Here is a 26,045-nt window from a genome sequence, read left to right as displayed (position 1 = left end):
GTTACGTAATAATTGTACAATAGGAAATAGTCATGTTACATTGATCCATAAATAGGCCCAAAAGTTACCATTCGTAATTCACCGGGGGATATAACAAGTTCCGTAACAAGTTAGCAATAAATTGGAGAATGTAAGACACGCAATAATAGTTTGCGTGCCAAACAGAAGTTTACAAGTAGGGGAATAAAAAATACGTGTTCAAGTATTTAATATTCATATAACAAAATTAAAAACCATAACTTCATATAGGACCGTTTAGAAAGTTCAACTTTGCTTAATATTTATGCTAACGTAGCAGATGGTTAAATATCACCGGATTAGTGTTCCAACCAATGTAGGTCGATTAGGTTATGTTACTAGTCAATGCTCTCCATCTCAGGGTAGCAGCTATAGTCGGGAGTTTGTCGTGTATATCACTTATTGATTATTCCTACAATCAATCATTTCAGTAAGTTTTAGTGTAGAAATAAAAAGTAAAATGTGTTCCAACGTTTATTCATTATGTTGATTGTTTACTATTGAAATGATAAATATCATTAAGCAAGTTAACGGTTATAAAGCATGATCATGTGTAAAGTTATTACTCTCCTATCATATATATTTCATGTACAATCCGTAAAATATTGAATGCGTTGCCTAGAGATTCTCAAATTCTGTTTCTGAAAGATTTTTAGGATTAAGCTTGCTAACTATAATTGTCCTAACGTTTTGTTATGCTATTTTATTTGTAACACTGGGTATGTATTTTTAAATTTAGGAGGATAACAAGGAGGCGATACTTTCCGCTAAAGTAAGTATATGCGAAATGTTCCAGCTATTACTGTTTCATTATAATCAAGCTATCATGAAAAAGGTCTATGTAGTACGGGACTGCTATTAATAGTAAAATAGATTGTAAACATTTATCTGCTTTATATACAGTCCTAATTGTTTCAGCATATCTACCGTATAATGGATTAAGTTATAAGAAAACTAAAGTAATCATTGTGTCATTAAATAAAAATAACGAAAATTCAGTAAAGAGAATTCTCTTTTCAAAAGAATCATTTACTCAAACTGTACATTCGTGTCTATAGAAAGACAAAAAGAGATTACATCAAAAAGCAAAGTGAAAATAATTTGCTGGTTTGAACTATAAAAAATAGCTGTCCACTTGACAGATATGACAAAAAATCAAAATGTAAATGTCGCAATAACAGTTGGGTAATAACCATGGAAATTTGTTAGAGGATAGTAATAACTGATTGCGGTTTATGAAAGGCACAAAATAGTAATTAAAATATAAGCAATACTAAAGCATACTGGAAAATGACATTAAGGTGATAGAAGTATAAATGGTTGGACATGTTGCTTCAATAGGTGAATTGCCAGTGCCTCAGCAGTACATAATTTCTTGACCCAACCTCCATTTGATCTCATTCTTTCCATTATGTAGATTATTTTGAAGGAAGATTTCTTTGGGGCAACATAGCCAAAGTTGATGACGTGCTCCTGTATTGAGCTATTATGTATTTTACATTCCCCTCTTAAAAGTCATACCGAGTATCCATTGGGTATACCAGACATTCTAAAGAACGTAATAGAAATTACGTTTGCCATAATAATGGTGTCTAACTTGACAATATACAGCGCACATCGATTTCCAGACCTTCCAAAGACAACCAAATCTATCTGTTGTACGGTCTGCATCAGTGTGCAAAAGTTCAGAAATTTGTGTTCGAAGACAGTGACGATCATCCAGTTGGTGTCATCATCTTGAAATACTTGCTTCGGTGGCTTCGACGTATTTTACGAATTTCATCCCAGCAAACCACTGTGTATGGTATGTTATTTATGACTGAAGCCCGAGTATATTGAGCAACATTGCACTCTGTACTATTCTGTGTCTGTGAAAGTAGAAGACGTGTAGGTTGGATGTTTTTGGTCATATTTATCTTCAATGCATTACTTATCTATCGTGTAACGACTAAGTGAGAAACATTCAGGTTGAGCATAGGGTACTAGACGTAGGTGGGTAGTCGGTTGGTGAGATTGGAAGTCTTCATGATTTGAGGTGGACTCAGACATGTTGCGTATACCTAACCACCGATTACCTAGTCGTGCTATTTTGGCTAAAGAGTTTGAAGAGGGGTAGGGTGTCCTAACCAAGACATGAGACCAATCCATAAAGTCATTAGCAGTTGGACAAAACCAGTGGTTGGGAACTTTAAATGGCATAGCTCGGAAACATTCACATTGATGCAAAATATATTCATCCTCTCAATCATGAATTCCAGTATTCCTTCATACTTACATTTCCACTCTCTTTTCAAACCATATTATCAATGTTTAGTCTTTCTTCCTATCATTACCACTACCTTATTTCGACCTTTTTGCCACTGGTCTTGATAATGTGATATGGCAACATGGGCCAACGGACCTTTGTGATAGGCTCTACGTTGATAATGACTGAATGGCTAGTGGTGGTTGTTATAATAGCTCTTTTCCTAAAAATCATATGTGACCGAAATTATCGTGTTAAGTTCATGGTCTGTGTAATTATTAAGTGTATTATGCGATTTATTCAGTGTCCAATATATGGAAATTTACATTCTTTCTCCCCAATTAAAAACAAATTTTCCTTTCGTTCCTATTTTTCTATAGGCAGAAAAATGGAAACAGATGAAACTTCTACTACTTCATGGTATATTACTCTTATGGTCCTTTAATAGTTTTAAACCAGAGGCATTTTTGTGTAAGCCATTTGCTACTTTATATATATATATATATATATATATATATATTGTTACATTAGTTATAAATATTGTTTCCTGATGTCACTAACGATAAGATCTTAACCTCCGTTATAACGTTTTTGCATTCTGTCTTATAACCTACAACGTCTGATTAAGATGCCCGCTCCACCAATCACCCGTACAAGTGAGAAGACTAAGGAATTGATTAAAAATATGTAATTGGCGAAACCAAATAAATAAGCACACAAATCATTGATATTTATACGTTTGTTCTTCTGACCTATAACAAAGATATGTAGGCTGAGTGGGACGTTGACTTAGAATATAATCAACTTCCTCCAATAGCGTCTCTCGGGTATAATTTCTCACCCACCGTTTGATCTTATTGTCTGTGATCACAGGCACTTCGTATGCCTAGACTCTCCCAGCTCCTTATTCAAAATTAAACTGATATATATATATATATATATATATATATATAGTATGTCATTGCACACATTACATTAGGTATTCCTGGGGTAATCTATTTCTTGGGCAGTTTATGTATGTATGTAGACAGCAGATACACTAATATCGTGTTATTATTTATTCACTTTTCTGCCATCTGTTCACTTAATTTTACTAAACTAATTAACTATTTATTTGCTACGAATACAAGAATTGTTTGATATTTACAGGTTCACCATACCATCACGTTTGTGCAAAATCCATGAGGCTCTATCTTAATCCTCAACGGTTCACACAAGGCTGTCAGTATTTACATATCAGGGTTGAATTTGTGTAATTATTGAGAAACTTGATTAAAGATTCTTTTAAGCATAACCGAAATAACAAATTTTGTAAAATAAAATGATGTATTTAATGTATAGTTTGCACATTCTACCAAAGAACTCTGTAATTTTTTTTATTAAAATACAATCGGTTGTCCTCAACTGAGCCTCATTCACTACACTATCCATTAAGGTAATTAAGGCCAAGGTTGGGTGAGAGGTTGGACAAATCGTTTCTGCACGCAAAGTTCAGGCTCGAGTTCGTGGATTGCCAATGCCTCAGCAGTGCATAAAATATTGACTCGACCCCCTTTCAATCCGGTTCCTTTGACCCTGTAGATTAATTTAAAAGAAGTCTTTTGGAGCGATGTGTCCACAGTTAATTAAATGCTCTTGTATCGAACTAGTAATTTTTTTACATTCTCCTTTTAAGAGCCAAGCCGGATAGTGTTCCGAGATGCGTTTTTAAAGTGATCGCTTTGTGCGGCCTATGTAACGTGCCCCACATGAGCAAGTAAATTTATAGATACACATTGATGTGGCCCAAGGCGGAAGTTTATTCTTAACAGACCCCAGAATGGTAGGCCGGTTAGAGAAAACAATTCGAAGCTTAGCTGTGTAGAATGTTTTATTCAACGATCTTGAAATCCGTTTATTTAAGATTTCGGCAGCCGTACCTCCTTTAAATTCCATATTCATAAACAAAGTTTTCTTCTGTACTGTCTAGGCTTTTTCCTGATGAAGTCTAAGTATTAAGTTGCTATCGATTAACCTAGGTGGATAGCCATTTCTGATGAGGGTCTGTCGAAGATGAAATAGTTCTTCATCTGTTGTGTCATTGAAACAGATTCGCTTGATCCTAGAGCATAAGGAGTGAATTAAGTTCCTCTTTCGACTCAATGGGACCCAACTATGGAAATTCATGTATTGTCCATTCCAGGTAGGTTTTCTATGTAATAGATCTCTGTAAAAAACCATCAGACATTCTTTTTAAACGGACATCAGGGAAATGAGATTCATGGTTCGCCTGTGCTTCTAAGGTAAATTGAATTGACGGGTGACAATTATTGAAAATATTCAAGACTTCATTGAGGTCCAATGGTCTCTCCATTGGGTCCTCTCTTGGCTGATTGTTTCATGGCCAATCTAGAAAATTCTGTACTTCGACCAATAATTGAGAGATTTCATTTATATAAGAGATATTTGGATAATACTTTCATTATTTGTGAAGAAGACATAGACCTCAGTGAAATCTTGAATACTTTCAATAATTGTCACCCGTCAATTCACTTTACCTTAGAAGCACAGGCGAACCATGACTGCCACATATAGTCGCTCCTAAAAGCGTATAATCAAGTAATTGTGATGATAGATTTGAATGACATATTTTGCTTTTGGTGAAACAGCAGAGTCCTTGAATTTTTCCTCATTTGTGGTCTTGACAGTTTTACAGTATGATTGGGATTTATAGTTTTTCTATACGTATTTTCTTTTCTTTTTACCCATCAGCCGAAGATTTTGCAAAAAAGAATTACTTTCAAAAATTTATCTACTTATCAATCGCTTGTTTTGGTTTTCGTCAAAAGTTTTATTTTGCTTGGACTCTTAGTAAGTATTATTAATTTTCACTTCATGGTGATCAGTAGATTTCGCTTAATTATTGTCTCGGTTTTTTCATATCTTACTTTACGAGTTGGGTGTGTAACTTTGATACTGGGTCTTAAACATTCGACCAATTTGACCAGTTATGAACTTTTGAACCAAAGAAAAAGGTCTTTCAGAAGCTTTATTTGCCTACATCCAACAGTGCCTACTCCATGTAAAAGTGAGCTTTCCAATTTTTTATAACCAATATGTAAGAGGTCAACCAATCAATCCAGTCACCGTAAAAGAGAGGACAAATAAAGACAACGAAATCTATTAAAATAATTGATTGGGAACAAAGGTTTCAGAAAGAACTGATATTACACATGTATGATAGTTAATTTTAGAACAACATAAATAAGCGAACAATATTGTTTTCGATTAGATCCTTATCAGACTTTACTCTAATATACAATAATATTTATATGCATATACGAAATTATTAAACCAATCAAGGCAGTTTATGAGTCAATGATAACAACAGTGGAATAGATTACATAACTAAACATAATAAGTAAAAAGTACAAATTGGTAGTGTAATGACAAGTGTACTCGTTGTGATAAGAATAATAAAGACTTGAATCAATGTTACATAATAGGAAATAGGTCAATGATTAGAAAAATATAAACACTAAAATAAAAGCAAGTGGCTATCAGGACTCAGTGGCCGAGTGGATAGCGCGATGGCGTTTGAAGCGAGGGTACTAGGTTCGAGTCCCAGAGTGAACGTCAACTCTGAGATGCAGGTACATCTAGCTGACGAGTCCCAAATAGAACGAAACGCGCATCCTGGATTCCACTGCTAGCCACTATCCATCTCTGCTTACTAAAATAACAGTCGTAGAAATTATAAGATTACGCAATAAGAAATGTTCAGATACTTTGTTAAATGCATCCAATCGTATTTCTGCTGTTATCTAATATTACTACTTGATTCAGCTCCCGAATGCTTTTGTACAGTTGAGGGTGGAGAGAGTCAGCCCTCCCTCTCGAAATGCTCTCATATGGCCTCACGTATACAGCCACTGCCAGGGAAGACCTACTCACTGTCTTCTCGCGTCGGAGGTGTTGTATACAAAGAGGACGAAAAGCGAATATCTGACGCTTTAATCGGGTTGGTGGGTATGGAGGATCCATCTAAATGAGTTGGAAAACTCTGATTTCAAACCAATGTTGCCACGTAGGCTCCAGGATCCTGAGTGTACAAATGGCGTATGAACCTATTGTTGGTCACTGGCTACCATGAGACTACACCCCTAACGTTGCTGCACTGCCTTATGAATTAGAACATTAGGTCAAAGGCCCGGAGTGTAGCCCCCTAGTGTAATCACCTGCCTCGGTTTGGGCACCCAGACAGTATCCCAGCCCTCACGGAAACCTATGATAACTACTACTGGCATCATTGCTATTGTGTGGCGCATATGTGTTTGGTGCCCCATTGTACCAATGTTTATGTGTTCAGATAAATGAATACAACTACTTGATTCTAATTCACGTTTGACTCAGTTGTCGACTTGTCAATAACATTATGTGAATTACCTAGACTTGATGCATGTATATATATACTTATTTGTTTATTTCCCGATTAGGTTGTCTATCAAATTTAGTCGCAGGTTTTGGATTTTCTGGATTTAATAATAAAGGCGAACCGGAATATCGTCTGGCTACTAATATTTACTTTTTGCCTATTGAAGTAAGGACATTCCTTGTTTTGTTAACTATTTACTTATTCTGTCAGCGAATAAGTATCTGTTAGGTAAAAGGGTATTGATTATGAAAAGATGAATAGTACAATTTATGTGAATCGAATCTATGAAGTTTTACAAATAGTTCATTCGAGTTTACAGGACGACGAATGTTAAAAAATATTTTATATCAAATGTGAGATACTTATTACCGGTGAAAATGAAATATAATCTTGGAATATCGTGAACAAATTAAAGTTTGTGTATGTGTTTAGATTATGATCCGTTACCTATCAAGATAGTGGTGGTAGTCTCAAGGTGTAGTTAGTGTATTCACCACAAAATCCTAGTGTCAGATGTACACACTACTGAGAAATCTATTACTAGTATGTGTGAAACGGTTATGTGATGCTCTCTAGTTTTCAATGATTATCTAACTAGTGTAACATCAACAAAACTTGATGATTAAGATCTGTTAAGTTCTCGTATGAATCAATACTGAAAAGAACCTCGAATGTAAATTGTTGATAATATTATGACTGATAAATTCAATCAATAATTTACTATCTAATGCTACCTTTTTAAACATACAGGTTAAGTAAAATATGTAATATTCAGTATTTCATTGGAAATCATTATTATCATTATCGTTTATAATTATCATTGATTATAAGTGTAACTTTATATAGGTAAGATCATGAGTCAATTGAAGCTAGACCACCATGGAAAACCTGGAAGCACTAGACGGCCGTTTCGTCCTATTGTGGGACTCCGCTGCAGTGCGCATCCTGGGTTCGAATCCCGCGAGGCGGGATCGTGGTACAATTGAGAAGAAATTTTTCTCATCACAATAATGTGCTACAACTACTTAATTCTTATTAAGCGAGTTAAATATTTCTGGTGAATTTGTATTCTCTGAGTTGAATAGTTTAATTCAGTAGCGTTTATTACCTTTCTAGACAATATCATAAAAAACAAATTTCAGACAGAAATGATTTATAAGAATTTCTTCATGTACAATTGATTGCTTGTTTTGTTGACCTTAAATTTTATGAGTGTTGTTGTTTGGATATTTATTTTGACTGTCCGTTTTGATCATTGTAGTTTGATTTAACTATGTTGTGTTTACCATGAGATGTATAGATCTTTCCTTTAACCTCATACGGTGTTACATTGTAGGTGCACACTTCTGTGACGTCTTAATTTAGCGAAAAGCACCTATTCAATGCTTACGTAATTGTAACCACTCTTTAGTTAATATCAATTCACGTTCAAAATTACTTTCAAATCATTGTTGTAACGTGCCACTACTGTTTCTCTTTCTAGAACCTAGTTTATTGATTATAGTATGTTAAAGCTGTATATGTATTTTATTATGAGGAAATGATTATCTATTATGAAGATTATTTATATTTTCTTAAGCTTGGTACAAGTACAAAAGCAATCATAGATTCTTGGAATACAGCGACAACACGTTGGTTACGTGAATGTATATACGATCGTGTACCAAAACGTTATGCTGTTTGGGCAGTTTTCGCTGCATCAGCTATGTGGCATGGTTTCTATCCAGGTTATTATCTAGCTTTTGTATCTGCAGCTCTAATCACAGTGGCAGGAAGGTTAGTTTAAGTTTTTTTTTGATATGGGAACGAAGAGTTTACTTATTATATTCGATTCAATGTCATATTGACTTCGTTTTTATTGTGAAGCTGATATTTTCTCTAGTTTGATACTCATTAGTATACTCTCTCTATTTCATATATACAGAGCATAACTAGTGTTTTCTGGTCACACGACATTGATTTCATGTCGTCCAGTTATCGGTTCCATTTCACCTAATTGTTCTATCTATCAGTTGAACCATACGTTTTACCAGATATAATATTTTTTGTGTGAAAAACTACTTGTAAATATGCTCACCCTTCAAAGTTGCTCTTTTGGTTTGAATATACATTATATACATTATGTAGTAATTTCCTCTTTCACTTTCTTCTATTTCACATTAGCTATAACCTACCACTTCAATAAAAAAATGTTAGTGCTTGAAAAAGGTAGCTAATGTTTTGAAACTGTTTTTTTCCAATTATAAGACTGTACTTGAAAATATACTTATCAAGTATCGAAACAATGCGTGTGTTTATCTTGTTCATTCTGTATATATCCTTTTTTTTATTTTCCTGATCGCACTTGATGAGAATGACATGTGATACATTGAAAATAAGCTCAATTCATCATCGACTAGAGTGACATACTTTAATTTTATGAGGTTTTAATATGAGTGTAAATATTTTACCTAATATTGTTGAAGTGAATGCATAATTTGTGTGTGTTGAGAAGTTAACACTCAGAAATGTTTGTTTTAAAAGTAAATAATACTGTTAATAATAACAGAATGAATGATTACATCATAGAACAGTAAGATCATTATCAGAAGAGGTTTTGTGGAGATTTAGTATTTTCATAGTTGCGAACGTGAGTCAATTGAAGCTAGACCACCAAGGAAAACGTGGAAGCACCAGACGGCCGTTTCGTCGTATTGTGGGACTCCTCAGCAGTGCGCATCCACGACCTCGTCTCAAGAGATTCGAACCCAGGACCTAAAAGTCTCGCGCCAGAGCACTTAACCGATAGACCACTGAGCCGTCATCCGACGGTGTTTATGTCTAACTCCAACCAATCCACGTAGTTGAGCGACCGTTCACCAATTGTCTTCAGTAAGTTCCTATATCACAATAGACGTGGTTTGAACTCCACAGGTCACTGCTTCTCCTTGGTGGTCTAGCTTCAGTTGACTCACGCTTGCAACTATGAAAGTAAAATCATTGATTTTATGTATTAAAATTCATTCTTCTAGTACATTTATTCTTTTATTTTTTTATTTAAACACATAAATATTGGTACAAAGGGGAACCATATACATATGCGCCACACAAATCTCATTTGATTCGTGTGAGGGCTGGGATACTGCCCAGGTCCCCAAACTGAAGCAGGTTGTTTTCTCAGGGGACCACACCCCCAGCCTTTGACCTAAAGATCTGATCCACAAGGCAGTGGAGCATCGTAAGGAGGTGTAGTTCCATGGTAGCCGGTGACCAACGATTGATTCATACGCCATTCGTTCCCTCAGGATACTGGAACCCATGTACACCATTGGTTTGGAATGAGGGTTTTTCAACTCCCCTAGGTGGACGCGCTGTGTCCATCAACCCGATTAAAACACCGGACATTCGCTTTTTTTCCTCTCAATTTCGTAAACAACAGTAATGCCACGAGAAGGCAGTGAGTAGGACTTCCCTGGCAGAGGCTGTATATTCGTGTGGCCATGTGAGAGCATTTGGAGAGGGAGGGCGGACTCTCTCCACTCTTGGCCGTACCAGGGCATTTAGGGGCTAGTACATTTATTCACAACAGATCTTTCCTTCTGGATATTTATAGGTCATGTTAGAAACGTTGGATAATTATAGTTTTTTCAAGTAAACGTTTTATGTGTATTATGTTGAATACACTCAATATTATCCACCTTATGTCTATTATTTACTCAATAAATCCCTGGCAGACCTCACACTTGTAAATATTTCGACTTTTTCAAAGAATGTACTGAGTAAACTTTGTAGAAACATTTTGTGAGACCATCTTTTTGTTTTTCCTTCTGTGATTCTTAGGATGTGCTTAACATGTGATTTGAAGGTTCTTGGCTAAATTCCTCTTATGAATAAATTAATAATATATTTGTAATATCCCAATAAGTAGAAAAATTAGATTTTCTGACGTTTTGTGACCTATTTCGTGACGATCCCCATAGTATTTGTATTAATCTGCTGTACTATTTAAACTACGATTAATCTTAATTTGGTTAGTTATTCTCTGAAGAAGTAGCTTACACTGAGTTACAAAACGTCAGAAAATCTAATTTTTCTACTTATTGGGATATTACAAATATTTATTTATAACAATCTACCCGATGCTCAATTTATTCGAAATTATCAAATCAAAACTTGGTAATGATACCTACAAATCTTAAACTCATGGTTGCATATTGTTAACAAATTCCAGACTAGGGTTACATAAGTGTTTAGTTTTTGATTTGTGTTAGTTCTTCGGCTGATGTTTCTCCTTGACAAAATTGGGATGGAGAATGATCATTTTGATAAGTGTACCTTTTTACAATTTTTTTGTTTCCTGCCTCTACACCTTCACTGGGATGTTGAATTAGGATAGTAGTTAGTTATTGATAGAAGTATGTTGTTTCTAGTTTTCGATAAAACGGATGAAATTGTAGTAGATTTAATATTTCTGTATAAAAATAACCCTAAACACATTTCTTTTGACCCTTTTTTGTTAAATTCTAATGTTTGGCACATTCTATGTTATGGTGTTTCACACAAACTTTATTTGTCCCTACTTCTGTGGAACTCGTTATTAGTTTCGTGTATTAGGTAGTAGGAAGCAGTTCTTTTGCAGCCGTAAGCAATTCATACCAGTAGCAGTGGTGGCCAATTTCAGCAAGAAAGAACAGTTTAGTATTCAGAAAATATTGATTGTTCTTACTTTAAACTTTAAGTGAGACTATAAACCTTCGTCGACTGAGATTGTTACAACATATTTTGCGTGTATCTGACTGAATCTTGGTAGAGTTTCGTTCTCTGAGCTCAGTGGTTTAGTCGTGAAGCTTTCGTTGTTCTTCCGAAAAACATAAGAAGAAATTTAGGTAGAAGCGAGCTACAAATATCTATCATTTCAAAATCATATAAACGTACCTAATCACAGCCTAACCGGACTTACAATTGTGACTGGCATTATAATAGATTTAAAACAGACCAGTAACAAAGTTACATCAGTCACTGAATTTATCCACTGCTAATGTGAATAGTTGTACACTCTCTGATTTGGGCCTGCACAATAACTGTAACCGGTTATTAGAAATGTTTTGTGATGTGTTGAAAAATCTTGAATTACGTCCATAATCCAACCTCTTAACTTTCAGGTCTAGCTTTTGGCGCTTAACATCTGAACTGCCAACTTAAAATCCACTGTTACACATTTCCAACTTTATTCACTTATTGTGCTTCTTACTTCCATCTACTCTTGTTATTTGGAATACATTTTTGTTCCTGTTCAACCGTGTTCTGATTTGAGGACTTGTTGAGTGAGGTAGTGTCTAACAATACTAAGCAATAGGAATAGCTGGGATGTAATGAAAGAAATTATAACAGTTGTAATAAAAAGTCGTGATTTTTAGGTTTGGAAAATGTTGAATGTGAAAAAGTTGCTATCAATGACATTGGATGATTGGTGAATTATATCCGCAAATCTATTAAAGTTACAATTAGACGCTGATCCATTGGTTTCATTGATTACATGTTCGTCATAAGAATCTTAAGGTTCTGAATTTGATCCGCGACCAAATCATCGATGCACGCTTCGAAGAAGCTCCACTAGGATGAAATAGCTATCTAGAATTCTACAATTTTCAATGGTACCTTACAATCGAAATTAATCTCTGACAGATTCAACCTACAAGCTGTTCATGTTCGCTTACAGTTTTATCTAGTTATTTCTTCTATTTATTCTTCATTTTCTAATGGTTATTCTCTTTTTTTGATTGAGTGATTTTTCTTATAAGTTTGAAAAATTCCCATATTGTGATTTAGAACAACATATATAAGCGAACAATATTGTTTTCGATTAGATCCTCATCCATCTTATAAGGTCATTGATTAAGTAGAGAATGAGAAAGAATAAACATCACATGATAATGATGACCTGTAAAAAAAATTATTTTCTGTTTAAATTCACTTGATATTGTTTGTTTGAATCTTCCCATTGATATTTAGGATTGCAATTGATCAGTCTCATTAGCATATGTGTATACTGTGCGTATTGCCTCGATATAGCCTTAATTCATAAGCATTATAAGCAAAGATGGATAGTGGCTAGCAGTGAAATCGCGAACTCGCGTTTCTTTAATTACAGTCCTAAACATCAATACGAAGATTCGAACAAACAATACCAAGTGAATTTAAACTTCAACCCATTGTACAAGCAAGTAGCTATCAGGGCTCAGTGGCCGAGTGGATAACGTGATGGCGTTTGAAGCGAAAGATACTGGGTTCAATTCCCAGAGTGAACATCAACTCTGAGATGCAGGTACATCCAGCTGACGAGTCCCAAATAGAACGAAACGCGCATCCTGGATTCCACTGGTAGCCACTATCCATCTTTGCTTATTTTCTGTTTAGTTTAAATTATCTTTAGTATATCAATAGCCGATTATATCAGTGCTAATAATAATCATAGTGAATATCATAATTTAAAAGAATCAGTAATATTTTAATGAACTACTCTCTCTCTCTATTAGTTATATATACGATCCCATTTAAAGATATTATATGAATTTATATACATGTGCTTATCTTATCAATATAAGTTCATTGATATAATTATGTTGGAGAAATATTCATTTTGTATGACATAGTTTTTGAAAAAAAGTATCTGCATTTCTATATTGTTAACGGAGTGTGTGTTTGTTTAAATTCTATGATGTTAAATCCTTCAACTCAGTGAGATTGAAATGGCTATAAGCAATCTCAAGTAAGACAGAGCAACAGAATCTAATGGACTAATGCTTTAAATTTTTAAGGATGGTAACCCAGTTTTAGTAGTTAGATTAACTGAAATTTTGCCAAAATCTAAGAACTGTACGTACTCTCCTCTGACTGGTTTCGATCACTAATTGTCCGAGTTTATAAGAAGGGACAAGAAACCCCTTATGACAATCAGAGGCTAATATAGTGTGTAAAATGTTAACCTTAGTAATACTTCGATGTCTAACGAGAGCTCGTGAAGAGCAAACACGAGAAATCCCGACTGGTTTCAGACCTGTAAGTTTATGTATAGGCCAGCTATTCACCCTTCAGCAAATTCTGAAACAGATATACTTTTCAACGCCTTCCCATAGCGGTATTCCTTAACCTAAAGATGGCGTTCGACTCCGTTGATCATGAGGTTTTGTTGCAGTGTCTGTCATTGAAAGACGTACCAACGAACTACATTAACCTTGTACAGTCTCTCTACTCGAACACTAATGGTCAAGTCAAAGCTTATGGCGAACTGTCATCGGAATCGGCTGCCTCAAGTAGTGTTTGCCAAGGTCATCTTCTTTCCCCATCTTTATTTAACTTTGTCGCGTACACGCTTTAGAAAATAACACTTCCATCGTTTGACATTTCAGGGGTTGACCTTCGACAATGAGATTAACTGTTTGACTCAGAATAAGCAAATGATATGGTTCTGCTTGGTGAAGACTCTGGGAAAATGAAGAGTCTTCTGACCATCTTGGGCAATAATGCAAGCATGGCTGCGATGTAGTTTTTTCCTTCGAATGTGAAATACCACTTCATTGTTGGTTTGTGTCATCGCCTGAATTGGTGATAGGGAGTGAAGTAGTTGGACCTTTATAGTCTCATCAGTCCTGATGGTCTGGTGTCTGACGAAATCTCAACGGAGATTCAGTAGACTCGGTTGGCTTTCTCCAACTTGCGTCACTTGTGAAGTAAGCAGGAAATTTGCCTTTCATCCAAAGAGTGTACTGACTACACATCAGTTCACTCAGTCTGTTTATCTGATTAGTAGAATATCCAAGCTTTTTTTAAATTGAGCTATTGCTGAGATGAATAGCTGCATATAGGGGCTTCATAGTAATTGATACATCATAGTTCAGTAGGATCCAGGTTTTGTTAAGATAATATCGAGTCATACAATTTTAGATTCAAATTCATCCCAAGTAGTTCAACGTGTTTGACCTGATAGTATCGTACATTCCTGTCACACTGGGTGTGTTCTTACGTTTGGTTTCCCGTCTACACGAATTAGACGTTAATTTGCCTTAGACCAATATCTTTACAAGATACCCTCCCAGTGTCTATTCTACAGGACAACTTAAATCAAGAACACATGACCAACCTGCCTAGAACGTAAGTATATTTCCATATCAAAAACCGACAACAATAATAAGGGTAGGGGAATATATAACTTGTCTAACACCTGTCAGACTATCTGCTAGTCTGACTTAACAAACACCCAATCATCATCTTCGCCTACGCATCAGGATGTTACTCATAACCAAGTTTCCAAGGAACTACACAGTTACTGGTTTGAATACTACTTCACTGTAATGTTGGTACTATGCAAACACAGTAACGCATGTGTTATCCACCACTGCTTTCTATTATATCTTGATCTTAAATTCTAAGAAGATTTGAGGGGCGACATTTTAAATCCCCATAACCTAAACAATGAAGACCTAGTAGTGATTCGGTATCAAATTTACGTATGAATTTTCTGAAAGCTCGATTCATCCACCTGCCTTGATTATTTATTTTATTTATTTAAACACATAAGTATTGGTACAAGGGGGCATCAAATACATATGCGCTACACTTCGTTATTGGATTTGTGTGAGGGATAGGATACTTCCCGGATGTCCAAACTGTAGCGTGTGGTTTTTTAGGCAGCCACACTCCGAGCCTTTGACTTGAAGGTCTAATCCACAAGGCAGTGGAGCAACGTAAGATGCAGTCCCATGGTAGCCGGTGACCAACAATAGGTTCATACGCCGTTTGTTCCCTCAGGATCCTGGAGCCCATGTGGCAACATTGGTTTGGAATCAGGGTTTTCCAACTCACCTAGATGGATCCTCCATACCCACCAACCCGGTTAAAGAACCAAACACTCTCCTTTCGCTCCCTCAATTTCGTAAACAACACCCCCACCGCGAAAAGACAGTGAATAGGACTTCCCTGGCAGAGGCTGTATACGTGAGGCCATATAAAATCATTTTGAGAGGGAGAACTGACTCTCTTCACCCTCGACCACATCTGGGCATTTGGTGTGTGAGGCGATCATCTCAGCCTGATCAGACGGTAAGGTGGTCAGGACTTTATCTCTCTAACACCATGTTTTATGCAAAGTTTAAGTACTAGATCAAAGAAATGCATGTCATTTCATAAAGACATTTACAAGGTCACCACTTATTGAATATATCATAATATATATACGTCTTCCAATAAGATATAGTATAAACTTGTTTATATCGCGTTAGGTAGAGTAGATATGATGTATCAGTTCTACAGCAAAGCTTTTTATTCAAAAAAAGGCTATGCTATTATTACCACATTTTTTTAAAAATATGTTGCCTAAATAAGCGAAAGCTTACATTCATAAAGAAATTACTGTTGGTAATATTACTATCATTAAAATCGATAATTTGAGGTGTTGTTCGTCAGGTTTGCCCTCTTTCTCTATGTTTTTTTTTTAAATTTCTGGTAGACATGCTTTTAGAAATAACTTTTATTCTCTGACTTTTCAGTGGTTGATCAACTAGAATGTTCACTTGTTGACTAATTTAGAATATTCAGGTAAAATTGTATGCAACCGACTAACTGACAAAGTGATATTACAAACTTTTCTAACTGTCAAATTATTTCATAAATTAACCATCAGATAAAAAAATTTTTTTTGTTTTCTTCTTCAAAATAATATTTATCTAGAGTTTGTCGAAAATATCTTCGACCGTATTTTCTTCGTTCATCCGGATTACATTGTTTCTATAATGTACTAACTAATATAAGCGCTATGTTATGCTTAAATTATTTGGGTGTATCGTTTCTTCTTTTGACTACTGATAAAGTATTGCATTTTTGGAGGTTAGTTAAATTTTATATATATGTAATTTTATCACGTATTGTTATATACGGCTTATGTATTAATTCGTTCCATCTTGAAATGTTGAGGATTTTTTTTTTAGCTCAAGTGGAGATTTTTATTTGGTTCGGCGACTAGATGTACCCATTTCTATGTACCCCCCGACCGTTGCTGCTACCTTGACGTAGTGGTCGGGCTTGCCTATCGTGATGAACCAATCGAGCTATACTGGCTGGAACAATCGTTCCTTGAGGTCCTACCATGCCAGACAGGTCGGTTGAAGAGCGGTGAGACTAAAAGCAGCAAACCCAAGGTCCGAAGTCGTACTGCTGACTGTACAGAGGTGTGACAGCAGTAAGGTGTTTCCTTCAGACAACCAGCATGACAGCGATGCTGCCTTTCCACAAGGAGGGGTGGGACTAGATAAGGTCGATCCTAGAAATGCACACCTCGCCTTATCCCACGGATTTCCGTCTCCGACGGTAAGGTCCTTTGAAGAACGGAGCTAACATGTCAAAAATCCCCCACAAAAAGGCCGTGCGTGACCGACCTCAAGCAGTTGTCCCTTGGGCACTGCGGTCACGCTCTCAGGTCATTAAGACCACTTCTAACCCAATTTCCTTTTCAGGTCCCTCAAGAAATACCCTTCCACGATGTGGGCAACCGGGAAGTGATAACTGCCCTCATACCTCTAACAGCACTCAAGACCACTGTATTCATAATCAATCTCCTTCTTCACTTCCTATACGTGACCCCGACCTGGTGTGTGACTGAAAAAATTTAAAGTGGAGTGGGAGCTGCGTTAGCGAATGAAGTTCAAATGTTCAATATATATGTATTTTAATAACAATGGGTAAATATCTATACCCATTAAAAACACCGCATCTGAGTATAAGAAATGTTTGTTACACGAAATGAGTAGTTGCATTTATGAGAATGATTACAATAGAACCAGCAATACTAAATATTGGGAAATATACTTATATACAAGATTATAAAATACTTAGTAGAATTAGAATTTACACAGTTACCTATCAGTCAAGTAAACATTGTATAAGAGTGTAATAAGAATCATTGCATACAACCGATTGGTTGTTCATGCTGATCAGTAAGTAAAAATGATTTCAAACCTTTGTATTTTTAAATTGAAGACTTTACATCTACGATATACAATTCTTCAATATTTCCAATTATGATCGATCTTTAACAATGTGGTTTCAATACATTGTATATTTTTTCATAGTTGGATTCACGAGTCGATCTTAGCTAAACCACCAATGAAAACATTGGATGGCCATTTCGTCCTAGAACGGGACTCCTCAGAGGTGCACATCCACGATCCTGCATGCGGAACTCGAACCCAGGACGTTCAGTCTCGCACACAAACGCTTAACTTCTAGACCTCTAGAACAAAACAGCCGTGCAGTACTTCGAGGTTCTCGATGGTGGTCTAGCGTAGATCGACCCGTGAATTCAACTATGAAAATATTACAATCTAATCAAATCCTCATACTGCGATTGTATATTTATTCGAATTTCATTTTAATATAAATGATTTGTTTAATCTGTAGTCAGTCACTTGATTTATTTCCGCATTCTAATCTTTAACGTTCGTTAAATCAAACAATTAAACATAATTTTCGTAATACAAAGGTGATTCTATTCTATATTAGTACATTAATTAGATAACAATCATCGTAGAATATACACTACACTACTACTGTTTTCTTCTCTATTTTCTTTCTCTTTAGACAAATGCGCTTTATTGGACATATTGGACCATTGGCTTTAATTATTGGTCTTCCTTTATTATGTAGTAAACCAGGGGAAATATAAGAATATACTACTGATTAAATATGACATTTTATTTTTTAAAAATGAAAAAAATTTTTTTAATGAGTATTTGTCATTTATTATTCACAAATTTACTCGTTACTATTAGAGGTAAAGAAAAGGGTCAATAAAGCTGATGAATCATATTTCCTTTCCTTACTGTTCTTCTTATTATTCCATGTTTATGAAGAACAAATGCAGGTTTTTGTTTGAATATTTGCTTATCTATTATTTTTATTGATTGCTTAAAGCAATTCTGTTTCAATCTCAACATATCTGTTGTTTATTGGTAATGATATTAACACTATCTTCACTATTACTTATTATTAACAATAAGCATATGATCCCCTCCCCCAACATACGAACCCTATACACGCTCGTTTTATCAACCGATATTACTTCACACATCATATTACATTTATCATTCTTATTAGTAGTAATATTAATGGGGTTACCATTATTACCACCAGCCTCTCCCCCTCAACTACTCAGCGTTTTACAACTGACCTCAAAACTATGTCTGTTTGTTTGGTTTTACTTATTTTTTTCATCCTCTATTATCCAAAAAATGTATGTTTACTATTTTGTTATTATTTATCTGTTTAAGTTGTGGAAAAAGTGTGTGTTTCTGTGTAAAATTTATCCGCCGATATTCATGTGAAAGCAACATTTATGTACTATTTTGTTTTGTTTTTTTCATGGTAACACTATACTATTTGTTTATAAAACTGGCATTTGATAAAAGACAAGGGAGTATATATGTGTTTTATAATCATTATTATTATTATTAATATTGTTCATATGTCAATAAATAAAAAAAGATGTGATACAGTATTTCTCATGCTGATATGACTGATGAGTGGTGTAATTTGAAACTGTGATATACCACTTAATTTACATCATCTCATAATAGGATGAAACGGCCGTCCAGTGCTTCCAGGTTTTCCATGGTGGTCTAGCTTCAATTGACTCATGATTTGAACTATGAAAATATTTTTTTATTGAATCATTTTTTTTATCTATAGGTATTAATTACCGCTATGATCAGCGAAATTATTTGAGTGTGATACAAACAAGGTGCTTTTTCGTAAACGTTCATCGGTATGTTACTCCGCACATACATACTAGCGTCAAGTTTCGTATGGAATGAATTATCTTTTCTTAACTGAATGGTTTAGTCTGCAATCTTTAATTTTCTTTCTAAACAAAGTCATCAGTGCATAACTGAAGCATTTGCTATTAAAAGATATCAATCGAATTTATGCGTCTAGAAAGTCGTATCAATCTGTGCCCTGGTACGGTCGAGAGTGGGGAGGGTCTGCCCTCTTTCTCGAAATGCTCTCACAGGGCCACGCGTATAAAGCCTCTGCCATGGAAGTTTTACTCACTGCCTCCTCGTGACTGGCGTGTTGTTTACGAAAGTGAGAGGAAGAAAAGCGAATGTCCGGCGCTTTAACCGGGTTGTTGGACACGGAGGGGCCACTTAGTGGTGTTGGGAAACCTTGATTCCAAACCAATGGTGCACATGGGCTCCAGTATGCTGAGGGAACAAATGGCGTATGAATCAATCGTCGGTCACCGGCTACCATGGAACTGCATCTCCTTACGATGCTCCACTGTCTTGTGGATCAGACCTTTAGGTCGAAGGCTCCGGGTGTGGCCCCCTAAGAAAACCACATGTTTCGGTCTGGGAGCCCCGGGCAGTATAATAGCTCTCACACAAATGAAATGACAAATTTTTGTGTGGCGCATACATATCTGGTGCCCCCTTGTACCAATATTAATGTGTTCAAATAAATAAATGGCTTTAAGAATTCACTACCTAACTATTTTGCCACGGTTTGTAATATAATCTCTTATTACTTAGTTCTTATTTGAGTTTTGCTCAACTATTCAGCTTTTTTAAAATATTATACAACCTGTGACAGTATACTTCCATTTCTTAAATTTTGTTTCCATCCTCTTTTCAATTTTGTTTCTCTAAAATATTCGTATGATTAACTTTACAAATAAACCAGCGTTTCGGCAAATTTTTTAATTGTAAGCAAAGATGGATAATGGTTAGCAGTGGAATCCAGGATGTGTGTTTCGTCTTATTTGGGACTCGTCAGCTGAATGTACCTGCATCTCAGAGTTGATGTTCACTCTGATCTCTAGAGTTGTACTTGTAATTAATTTAGGAATGATGATGAATATTTACAGCTCTGGTGGATGTCATTAGTAGTGTTGTGTCGTTCGAGCTAGATGATTCATTTGTGAAACTGCATATACAAGTAGAGGCTGTTATTTTCTAGAATGACAATAGAAGTTCTGCAATTCAATGGTCTCATTGATAAAACTCAATAAACCACTAATAAAAAAAGATGTGTTGCATCATTCTACAAATTCATCAAAAAGTTTTCAAATGTTGTTAGTAAGAATTTATGGAGATTGTTGAATTTCATTGAAACTGAACCTAGAACGTTTGGTCTTGAGCGCGAATGGTTAACCTTAAGATCACTGAGTCTCAGTTCAACGGTGTTAACACTGTTATAGATAGTTTTTTTTAGAAAAACGCAAAAGATAATTATCCTCTTCGTGAGTATGGAAGATGAAGAATAAGATAGTGATTAGTAATAATCACTGTGGTCATGGTGTAATAAGCAAATAAAAATGACCCTTTCGTATACAAAGATCTATTTGTTAATGCCAATTATTACTCAATGCTTTGTCTTCTATATTCTATAAGTAAACAAACATCGTAATCTCCAATAAATGATTACTGTTTCTTTCTAAGACTGTTACATAACCTATCTTTATTATTTGATAATTTTGTTAAATTACGCAACGTCTCCTATTTTATTGTAGACTACCATCTGTAAAATTAACTGCAATTATGTCTTTTCAACTTAAGCAAATGATATTTTCTGTACTGTCGTCATTTGTTTGGTGACAATAGTATTTTCACTAGATTTTTAATTCTTCTGCAACTGTTTTCTTTTTTAATCTGCACCAACATGTCAACCGAAAAATTTAATCTACACTGTAATCATTAGTACCATTTTGGGGGTCGTGAGGATTATTTAATATCATTGAGGCGAACTTCAATTTTCTGGCTTTGATCCGCTGTGGAGTGCTCATAAATACACACTACTGAACAAAACAGTTATCCCGTACTTTGGGGTTGTTAGTAGTTTAAAACAATTAGCCCCTTTCATAAATTTCGACAATGCAATGAAGAGACGAAAATTTTCAGAATTATGTTATGTATTTGCGTAATACATTTCGAATAATCTGATCACGCATAGTATACTTGTTAAGACATTTTTATATGAAAATTAAAAGGTCAACCAGAAAGGTTAAGGTAGGCCGTAAGAAAGAAAGAAAATAAATAAAGTGCACAAAAACAATGTGATGACCACTCTGGATTAGCATTACCAGGGTAGGTTAAGTGTAGGAACAAGTTTTTTTTGAATACGTAAAGGGGGTTTCAATCTCCGTATAGCCAAAGCTTCAATAAACCTTAGTATACGTCCTTGAAGGCTTTTGTACAACACTACAAATACTGACTTGATGTTAACCTTATGACCAGTTTCAACCAAATGTTTCTCAATGAAGAAAGATGTCTGTCTACCCTGTGATCTTATTTTCATATAAAAATGTCTTAACGAGTATATGTGTGGTCAGATTGTTCAAAATGTATTACGCAAATATATCACATAATTCTGATAAACTTCGTCTTCTCATTGCATTACCGAAATTTATTATTATTTGAAAGCGTGAGTCAATTGAAACTAGACCACCAGGCAAAACCTGGAAGCACTGGACAGTCGTTTCGTCCTATTGTGGGTTTCCTCAGCAGTGCGCGTCCACGACCTCGCTTCGCGAGATTCGAACTCAGGACCTACCAGTCTCGCGTCAGAGCACTTAACCGACAGACCACTGAGCCGGCATCTCATGGTGTTTATGTCTAACTCCAACTAATCACTGCTGAGGAGTCCCACAATAGGACGAAACGGCCGTTCAGTGCTTCCAGGTTTTCCATGGTGGTCTGGCTTCAATTGACTCACGCTTTCAACTATGAAAATACTAAATCTCCACAAAAACCCCTTCTTATTAATAGTTGTTTCATTTAGTTAAGTTCGTAGTTCAGATTGATATTATCGTGTAGCGGCTGATAACTATCTTAAGTCCACAGAGGTTATTCTAGCTTTTGAAAACACCAATTTATTCATTCTTCTCAAGCTACATTTTGACATATTTTTTTTGTTTCACTTTAAATATCGAGTTACGATTGATTAAATTGAGTTGACTTACTCGCCTTCGCTTCGTTTCCTTGATTGTCTGTCCAAATCCACGATTGTATGAAATATACGAATTCAAAATCCATTCTCGTGTTTGACTTATTTAATCCCGCTATTCACTAACGCGATTTAAGCCGTTAATCATATACGTCAGTCAGTCAGTCAGCTACAACGTAGGACCAGGCACATTTATGCATCGGTCCAAGTTGCCATACCTCATTAGCACAACAAGATGAACACCGGATTCATAGTAGTTAATTTAGTGGTGGTGGTAGTATATAAATTATAGGTTGTATATAAGGATATAGTATAGGAAGGAAGACAGATATGAAGCAATCTTGATCTCAAGGTTTAAGGGAAGATAAAGAGTGTATATACCTGCGCCATTGTGATCGATTCTGAGCCATGTCACCTGGAGTCTCCGGCCGTTGGTTACGATAGTCACGCGGACCCCAACCAGATAGTCTGCATCTACCAACATAGCTCAGACTAGGAGTTAGTAACTTCAAGCAACGGTTTGGAATCAGATACGAGGGTTGACGGTATCCATATTTCGATAACAAATCATCATACAATATAACTGGAGTCAGACACAGGATCACTAAAATCGTTTCTAAGTTGTAGATAGCTAAAATGAATTCATCTTATTCTCATAATATTGTTGTTCATACTTTACTGAAATTTACAACGGGAAGGAATTGAATAAAGCAATCTAAATATTTGTCTATCATTTAATTGAATTAAACGACTGATTTATAACTATTGATAATTGTCATTAGCCTTTTTCCCCAGACTTCCTAATATATGTATAAATACTTCTGGAATTGGAGCAGCAGGGGATAGCCATCGTTATTGACTATCGACCACATAATGAAATGTGTTATATCTGACAGTTTTATAATATGCTTTCAATTAGTTAACTGAATTGATTCTTTTCATGAATAAGAAATTCGTGTATAGATTTATTTATTTTTACAGAGAGAAATGATTGTTTTAAAGTACTCAATTTGTATTTTGTTCAACTAATCAGGACTCAGTAGCTGAGTGGATAACGCGATGGTGTTTGAAGCGAAAGGTACTGGGTTCAAGTCCCAGAGTGAACATCAACTCTGAGATGCAGGTACATCCAGCTGACGAGTCCGAAATAGGACGAAACGCGCGTCTTGAATTCCACTACTAGCCACTATCCATCTTTGCTTATGATGCTTATGAATTGGGGCTATATCGAGGCAATAAGCACAGTATGCACATATGCCAATAAGAGACTGACCAGTTGCAGTTCTAAACATCAATGGGAAGATTCAAACAAACAATACTAAGTGAATTTAATCACTAATACTATATGTATTTTGCAAGAACATGAATTTACAATTATATCAATTAACCGTGATTGTAGTATTTTTTGTTTATATTCAATATTCATAAGGATTCATAAAGTTTCGATAGAAAACTTAGAATTTTACTTGTTCAACAATGTTGATCTCATAAGTAAATTAGTGAGAATCAGTTGACGATAAAATTAATAAGCTAGAAGAATTGTGTTGTTAGCCAAGTTCGTAATGATTTTAGGAAATTCCGCTTAAAGTGCTCATGAGGTAGTCAATTCTGATAAAAATGGGTGATTGTCACATAGTATTACGAAATGACTGACTGACCGAAGGAATAGATAAACATGACAATTACTCATGACTCAGTGGTCAATCAACTGCGAATATCGATCGTACAGAAGGTTTATTGTGACCCAAATAACCCACTGGTAACGTTTCAAACTATGAGACGTGAACTGTGGCATGCTATTTCGAATCTCACAAGAGACATACCAGATCTCTCAAGATTACAGGTATGCCTTATGAGTATCAACTTGTTACGTCGCGAAATTATTGCGTTGCTAAATATTGCGTATTGTGATAAGACTACATGAAATTCTACCGGTTGACCAAATTCAGATATCCTAGTACGACCCCAATACTGTTCCCCAACCTCCAGTAAATCAGAACACAGCCGTTAAATAAGAATTGTTTATGGGGTCAGAAGCAGGTCAAAGATGATTTACAGACAAGGCATATTTATACAGTTAAGATGACTATTAACAGTAACCAATGGAAAGGAAGGACACGTAAAGGTTATAATTAGGACAACTCAAGATTGACCAATAGGAAAACGACACGTGAAAGTCATAGTTAGGACAACTGAAAATAATGACCAATAAGAAATAACATGTGAAATATGTAAAGAGTCTGAAAACATACCATTTTACGTTCGAGTTAATTTTTGGGATATTCCTGTGAATATCTGTGATGTTTAAATAAATCAATGACTTCTTCGTATTGATGACTGTTGTAATTTTGAATTCCAAATACAATACATTCGTTCGGGCTCATCTAATACTTCTTGATTACATTGCGTTATTCCGGGGATTACTAGTTTATACTACAATTCAAATACTTCTAATTATCATAATATCCTAACACAACTAGCTTGAAATTTAGGACCATGGTTTCCTGTTGACTATTTCCTATCACCTAACACTCAATCAATGGATTCAGAAATATGAATTATTGTATACCAACGGATTGGTTGAAACGTAATTCGATCACCTCTCAGTGTATAAGTCCTTTCTTCCATTCTTGGGTGTTATCTTTTTCAACTGGTGAGTGGTCCCTTACTTGAAGGAAACATCTATCTAGTGATTTATGGTTTTCAATGGTTCTACAGTCAAAAGCAATCCATGATGTAAGGCTTAAGAAAATAGAAAATTATTAAGTATAGAGTTAAAAGTAGCCAAATTTTGGTATAAAATTTCAGATATTTGGAGAAAATATCTTGATCACACAGTGAATGGACTTTCTAAATACGATTCTGACCAATAAACTAAATGACTAACAGTGAATCTGAGTTGAACAATACACGATCAACTTCGAACATGTATTCCCGTTTAAATGATTATTCAGATTGTTATATCCCGTGGAGATTTATGAATGGTAACTTTGAGAACTATTTATAAACCAATATGATATGTATATTTCCTATTGTATGACTGCTAAGTAACTAAACTATTCATATTCGTGTCCCTCTTATTATAAGCTTTATTTTGACCTATAGACTATTATTATATGATTTACTATTCCTGAGTTATAGCCAGTTTATTAATTATTGTTCCCCCTATTCATAGCCACATTTGGCCAAATCTTGTGCAAATGTTATTTTCTAATTTTATGGTACGACGTGGTCAGCTTGTTTGTAATATAAACCCAGTATTTTTAAGAATAATGATTCATATAGCAGAGTCTGTTATTGGTTTATTGGACTTGACTGGCTGGGCTAGGTAGGAATCAGGACCGATACGTACTCTAGACTGCTCGTATGGGTTTTGTGTGTCATTGATCCGATCGT

At 35.3% G+C, this 26,045-nt stretch overlaps 1 protein-coding gene and 1 non-coding gene across 3 annotated transcripts in view; both read left to right on the top strand.

The window, feature by feature from the left end:
• The window catches only part of Smp_079860.1 (o-acyltransferase (membrane bound) domain containing protein, putative), a gene marked incomplete at its 3' end in the record, with an annotated part of 22,430 nt that extends 3,228 nt beyond the window's left edge, over positions 1 to 19,202 (top strand). The window contains exons 6-12 of one of the 2 annotated variants that reach the window (XM_018791388.1): positions 758 to 790; positions 2,644 to 2,734; positions 5,015 to 5,113; positions 6,739 to 6,842; positions 8,257 to 8,453; positions 16,383 to 16,538; positions 18,288 to 19,202. In XM_018791388.1, coding sequence (XP_018647334.1) covers positions 758 to 790; positions 2,644 to 2,734; positions 5,015 to 5,113; positions 6,739 to 6,842; positions 8,257 to 8,453; positions 16,383 to 16,538; positions 18,288 to 18,372 — 765 coding nt within the window. The remainder of the gene's footprint in view (positions 1 to 757; positions 791 to 2,643; positions 2,735 to 5,014; positions 5,114 to 6,738; positions 6,843 to 8,256; positions 8,454 to 16,382; positions 16,539 to 18,287) is intronic. The other variant, XM_018791399.1, reaches the window with a different exon arrangement.
• Positions 19,203 to 23,685: 4,483 nt separating this feature from the next.
• Positions 23,686 to 23,752, top strand: Smp_tRNA_01103_Gln_TTG.1.1. Its single transcript has one exon. It is a non-coding gene (tRNA).
• The last annotated feature ends 2,293 nt before the right edge of the window (positions 23,753 to 26,045 follow it).

The sequence above is a fragment of the Schistosoma mansoni genome (assembly GCF_000237925.1).
Source record: "Schistosoma mansoni, WGS project CABG00000000 data, supercontig 0232, strain Puerto Rico, whole genome shotgun sequence".
NCBI classification, from domain to species: domain Eukaryota; kingdom Metazoa; phylum Platyhelminthes; class Trematoda; order Strigeidida; family Schistosomatidae; genus Schistosoma; species Schistosoma mansoni.
Note: the sequence above shows the minus strand (reverse complement) of the source record. Positions and strands in the feature narration are given on the sequence as shown.